This window comes from Priapulus caudatus, unplaced genomic scaffold, assembly GCF_000485595.1.
Source record: "Priapulus caudatus unplaced genomic scaffold, Priapulus_caudatus-5.0.1 Scaffold2752, whole genome shotgun sequence".
Lineage (NCBI taxonomy): Eukaryota > Metazoa > Priapulida > Priapulimorpha > Priapulimorphida > Priapulidae > Priapulus > Priapulus caudatus.
The window spans coordinates 1-6,634 of record NW_014579813.1 but is presented as its reverse complement, the minus strand read 5'-3'; the positions used below and the strand labels follow the sequence as shown (position 1 = coordinate 6,634).

Below are 6,634 nucleotides of genomic sequence, written 5' to 3'. Positions count from 1 at the left end.
ACCAAATTTTAGAGTGCTATTTTCATGCACGTGAGCTTGAAAAGTAGCCCCCGAAAAATAAATTTTATTTTTTTCCCTGGTGTCTGTGTAGGTGTGGGAGGTGTACAACGAGAGGAGATGTTTGAGGACCTACCTTGGACACAAGCAGGCCGTACGAGATATCGCCTTCAACAACGACGGCAGTCGCTTCCTCTCGGCTGGATACGACCGCTACATCAAGCTGTGGGACACAGAGACAGGTGTGTGTGTGTGCGTGCGTGCGTGTATGTGTGTGTGTGTGTGTGTGCGTGCGTGTGTGTGCGCACCTGTGTGCGTGTTTGTGCGCATCTGGTCTATCTAAAAAATAATTGTAAGAGGATTTAAACGATTTTGAACGGTCGTGAAATTCGCCTGGAAAATAAAGTAATAAATAATTTAATTTAATTTAATTTAATTTACCACTAAACAATTATTGAACGGTTAACAATCATAAATAATATTTCTAGAGTTACTATGACTTATTTAAATCTATTTAAATATTAAATCGTTAATGATTCGCAGGTGAATGCATCTCAAAGTTCACGAGCAGAAAGGTTCCTTACTGTGTGAAGTTCAATCCGGATGAAGACAAACAGCATCTGTTCGTAGCCGGAACATCCGACAAGAAGATCGTCTGTGTATGTTCAATTGTTCACCCGATGTATGCGTATCTCTCCCTTCCTTCCTCTCTCCCTTCTCCCTCCCTCTCTTCCTCCCTCCCTTCCTCCCTTCTCCCTCCCTCTCTTCCTCCCGCTCTCCCTCCCTCTCTTCCTCCCTCCCTTCCTCCCTCTCTTCCTCCCTCCCTTCCTCTCTCCCTCCCTCCCTTCCTCCCTTCCTTCCTCCCTTCTCCCTCTCTCTCTTCCTTTCTCTTTCTATTCCTTCCTCCCTTCCTCCCTTCTCCCTCCCTTCCTCCCTTCTCCCTCTCTTCCTCCCTCCCTCCCTCTCTTCCTCCTCCTCTTCCTCCCCGCGAATTCTTCCACTGCTTCTTCCTCCTTCCTCCGCCCTCCTCTCTTCGCTCCCTCCCTGGTAATTTCTCTACCTCGCTCGTGGCTTTCTTTCTCGCGCTCTCTCTCTCTATCACTCCCCTATAACTATCTCTCTATCTTTCTCTGACTCCGTCTCTGTCTCTGGAGAGCAATCAATTGTTCATAAATTGCTACCTTATGTTCACGAGCTGTCGCGTAATACAAAGTGAAACCATTATCAAAACGATACTCTGACAGAGTGTGTGACGTCATTTACGATATATCACTATCGCGTGTGTGCGGGTGGATGCGTTTCCCCAATGGCAGCCACTTGCGCTGTCTTCGTGGTTTTATACATCAGGCCATAATAAAAATATAATTTGTTTGCCCTCACCTGACCGGACCGCGCCAAAAAGGGGCCGACCTCGGAAAATATTTTTATGATCTCTTTTCCAAATATTTTTTTTTTACAAATTTGATCACTGTACATTAATATAAATCTGTAGGCAATACATTATATGTACGAAGCAAAACAAACATTCAGCAATTCTACACACAGCACACCCGAGCATGTAGACACCATGCTGAAATTTGTAAAAGACGCCCCGCTCAAAAAAAAAAGCTACCTACCTACAACTTTTCAAGCCTAGGGTCGGATGAGGCAAACAAATGATTTTTTAAATTGTGCTTATAGAACGATAAATATCCTATCTAATATCACACACTATCTCTACAACTCTCTCTCTATCTCTCGTGCTGCAGGGGACATTACTCCGGCGAGATAATATCAGAGAGTAGACCGGCCACTGGGGGCGGTAACACAATCAACGTTCGTCGACGACAACGAAGCGATTCGTGTCGACGTCAGACGGACAAGAGCCTCGCGTTCGCTGGAATGGTGAGTGGGTAGTGACGTCCGGCCTGGCCAGGTGGCGCTGTCGACGCCGAGGCGTTGGTCGGAACGTGATATATGTTTGTTGTTGTTGTTTTTGTATTGTATTGTTTTGTTATTGTTGTTTTTTGTTATAGTCCAGTTTTGTCAACTGTTTGTGTTTTGTTATCGTATTGTTTGTTATTGTTTGTGATTGGCTATAGTCAGATGCAGCTTGTAGAAATCGCATGAGTCGTGCCGTCCGTGCGTCCCGTCAACAGTTGGGCCACAAAATCTTAATATACCGCTCGACGTACGGTCACGAATATTCGGCGGAACGTGGGGGGTAATCGCGAAAAACGAGTTGGGATGTCGAAGCTGGGGGTCAAGGTCAAAGGTCAAGAGGTGTAAAATAAGGGGGAACATTCACTCCTTAACTTAAGGTATAGGGGAGAATGCAGAATTGCGCACAAATCTAAACGGCCTCGACCTATGGCTCGTGATAGCCGGTGTATAGCATCTATGGTAGGAAAAGAACACTGTGCGAAAATTTGTGAGGTCAACAGGTCAAAGGTCAATGGCACAGGCAAGATTTTAGGACATTTTCTGAGGACATCTGGTCTGACGGATGGCAATTGAAAAACTTTTTTTTTCAGCGGTGACGCTACGCATTTTTATGGCTTTAATTGAATAGGACCATGAAATGTGCTTTCCTACTGACAGGTGCGAAGAGTAAGTGTCTGATAACCTTTTGACCCTCAAGCAGGAGGATTTAAACAATGGATTTGTTGACTGTTTACAAAGGAGTGAACTTGCTTTTGCTATTAGAGCCGCCCACCCCTCACCCTCCACCCTGTAGCTGCGGTGCTGGGCCAGTAATAGTGCGGTGGCAGTATTGCAAAACATACGAGCCCGGTCACGTCGTCAAGGGGCAGGAAGTGTGAAGTCACCTATCAGATCTCGTTACTATTAAGGGTAGTTTCTAGCTGATCTGTTGTTGTTGTTGTTGTTGTTGTTTGTTGTTGTTTGACAGGTTGTGACATGTTTGTTGTTGTAGTTATTGTGTTTACATTTGTCTGATGTGTGTTGTTTTACAGGGATACACCATGTGGATATGAAGTTACATTGCTGACTGGTTTGTTGTTGTTTATTGTTTGTTATTACTGTTTGTTGTTGTTTACAGGGATAAACTGTGGAATATGAAGTACATATAGCCGACTGTTGTTGTTGTTTAATTGTTGTTAATTAACTGTTGTGTGTTTGTTTACAGGATATACCTGTGGATATGAAAGTAGCATTGCCGACTGTTTGTTGTTGTTTATTGTTGTTATTAACTGTTGTTGTGTTTTGTTTACAGGGATACACCTGGGATATGAAGTACATTCCGACTTTGTTTGTTGTTTATTGTTGTTAATTAACTGTTGTTTGTTGTTGTTTACAGGGATATACCTTGTAGGATATGAAGTACATTGCCGACTGTTGTTGTTGTTTATTGTTGTTATTAACTGTTGTTGTTGTTTACAGGGATATACCTGTGGATATGAAGTACATTGCCGACTGTTGTTGTTGTTGTTGTTTATTGTTGTTATTAACTGTTGTTGTTGTTGTTAGCAGGGATACACCTGTGATAGAAAGTAATAGCTGACTGTTTTGTTGTTTAATATGTTGTTATTACTGTTGTTGTTGTTGTTATTGTTTTACAGAGGATATACCTGTGGATATGAATACATTGGCCAACTGCTTGTTGTTTGTTTATTGTTGTTATTAACTGTTGTTGTTGTTTACAGGGATATACCTGTGGATATGAAGTACATTGCCGACTGTTGTTGTTGTTTATTGTTGTTATTAACTGTTGTTGTTGTTGTTTACAGGGATATACCTGTGGATATGAAGTACATTGCCGACTGTTGTTGTTGTTTATTGTTGTTATTAACTGTTGTTGTTGTTGTTTACAGGGATATATCTGTGGATATGAAGTACATAGTTGACTGTTGTTGTTGTTTAATTGTTGTTATTATAACTGTGTTGTTGTTGTTTACAGGGATATACTGTGTGGATAGAAGTTAACATTGCCGACTGTTTGTTGTTGTTTTCATTGTTGTTATTTAACTGTTTGTTGTGTTGTTTTAGCAGGATAATGACCTGTGGATATGGAAGTATATAGCCGACTGTTTGTTGTTGTTTTATTGTTGTCATTTAACTGTTGTTATTGTTTACAGGGATATACCTGTGGAATGAAGTACAATGCCGACTGTGTTGTTTGTTTATGATGCTGTTTAATTAACTGTTGTTTGCTTGTTTACAGGGATATACCTGTGGATATGAAGTACATTGCCGGACTGTTTGTTGTTGTTTATTGTTGTTAATTGAACTGTTGTTGTTGTTGTTACGAGGATATATCTGTGGAGTATGAAGTAACATAGTTGACTGTTTGTTGTTGTTTATTTGTTGTTATTAACTGTTGTTGTTGTGTTTACACAGGGGATATAACCTGTGGATTATGAAGTACATTGCCGACTGTTGTTTGTTGTTTATTGTTGTTATTAACTGTTGTTGTTGTTGTTTACAACAGGGATTATACCTGTGGAATAATGAAGTAGCATAGCTGACTGTTGTTGTTGTTTATTGTTGTGAATTAACTGTTGTGATTGTTCTGTTTAGCAGGGATATACCTGTGATATGAAGTATCATTGCGACTGTTGTTGTGTTTATTTGTTGTTATAACTGTTGTTGTTGGTTGTTTACAGGGATATACTGTGGATTGAAGTACATTGCGACTGTTGTTGTTGTTTAATTGTTGTTATTAACTGTTGTTGTTGTGTGTTTCAGGATATATCTGTGGATATGAAGTACAATTGACGACGTGTTGTTGTTGTTTATTGTTTTATTAACTGTATGTTGTTGTTGATTTACAGGGATATACCTTGTGGATATGAAGTACACTGCCGACTGTTTTGTTGTTTATTTGTTGTTATTAACTGTTGTTGTTATGTTTACACAGGATAAATACCTGTGGATATGAAGTCATTGCGACTGTTGTTGTTGTTTTATTGTTGTTATTAAAACTGTTTTGTTGTTAACAGGGAATATTAACTGTGGATTTATGAAGTACATTGCCGACTGTTGTTGTTGTTTATTGTTGTTTATTAACTGTTGTTGTTGTTGTTTACAGGGATATAACCTTGTGATATGAATACATTGCCGACTGTTGTTGTGTTGTTTAATTGTTGTTATTAACTGTTGTTGTTGTTGTTGTTTAGCAGGAGGATATACCTGTGGATATGAAAGTACATTGCCGACTAGTTGTTTGTTGTTTATTGTTGTTATAACTGTTGTTGTTGTTGTTGTTTTACATGGCCAGGAGATATACCATGTGGATAGAAGTACATAGCCGACTGTTTGTTTTGTTTATTGTTGTTATTACTAGATATTGTTGTTGTTTTACTAGGGATATACCTGTGGATATGAATACATGCCGACTGTTGTTTGATTGTATTGTGCGTTATTGAACTGTTTGTTGTTGTTGTTGTTTGTTGTACAGGGATACTACGCGTGTGGATATGAAGTACAGTTGCCTGACTGTTGTTGTTTGTTTATTGTTGTTAATTATTACTGTTGTTGTTGTTGTTGTTTACAGGGATGATACCTGTTGATATGAAGTACATTGCCGACTGTTGTTGTTGTTTAATTGTTTTTATTAACGTGTTGTTGTTGTTGTTTATCAGGGATATATCTGTGGATATGAATACATTGCGACTGTTTGTTGTTCGTTTATTGTTGTTATTCACTGTTGTTGTTGTTGTTTACAGGGATATATGCTGTGATATGAAGTACATTGCCGACTGTGTTGTTGTTGTTTATTGTTGTTATTAACTGTTGTTGTTGTTGTTGTTTACAGGGATATACCTGTGGATATGAAGTACATTGCCGACTGTTGTTGTTGCGTTAATAACAACAATAACTGTTGTTGTTGTTGTTTACAGGGATATACCTGTGGATATGAAGTACATTGCCGACTGTTGTTGTTGTTTATTGTTGTTATTAACTGTTGTTGTTGTTGTTTACAGGGATATACCTGNTTGTTGTTGTTTATTGTTGTTATTAACTGTTGTTGTTGTTTATTGTTGTTGTTATTGTTTACAGGGATATACCTGTGGATATGAAGTACATTGCCGATCCTACCATGCATTCAATGCCGGCTGTGACGCTGTCACCTAACAGTAAGTGCAGGCGTCCGTGTGGCCGAGTAAATGAAAGTAAATTGACGTCCACGCAAACACACGCACGCATGCACGCACGCACGCATGCACACACGCACGCACGCGCGCACGCACGCACACATGCATGCGCACATGCACATGCACACGTACATGCACACGCACACGCACGCACATGCACACGCACATCACACGCACACGCACATGCACATGCACACGCACACGCACACGCACATCCACACGTACATGCACACGCACATGCACACGCACACGTACATGCACACGCACATGCACACGCACATGCACACGCACGCACATGCACATGCACATCCACACGTACATGCACACGCACATGCACACGCACATGCACACGCACACGCGCATGCTCGCACGCACGCACGCACGCGCACATGCACATGCACACGCACATGCATACGCACATGCACATGCACACGCACATGCACACGTACATGCACACGTACATGCACACATGCACGCACGCACTCACGCACGCACGCACTCACGCACGCACGCGCACATGCACGCACGGACAATGGCATCCC

The 6,634-nt window shown here is 41.0% G+C and overlaps 1 protein-coding gene across 1 annotated transcript in view; it reads left to right on the top strand.

Moving 5' to 3' along the window:
* The window catches only part of LOC106819023 (pre-mRNA-processing factor 17-like), a 10,679-nt gene extending 8,899 nt beyond the window's left edge, over positions 1–1,780 (top strand). The window contains exons 8-10 of the mRNA XM_014823683.1: positions 92–239; positions 541–660; positions 1,746–1,780. Coding sequence (XP_014679169.1) covers positions 92–239; positions 541–660; positions 1,746–1,768 — 291 coding nt within the window. The 3' untranslated portion in view covers positions 1,769–1,780. The remainder of the gene's footprint in view (positions 1–91; positions 240–540; positions 661–1,745) is intronic.
* The last annotated feature ends 4,854 nt before the right edge of the window (positions 1,781–6,634 follow it).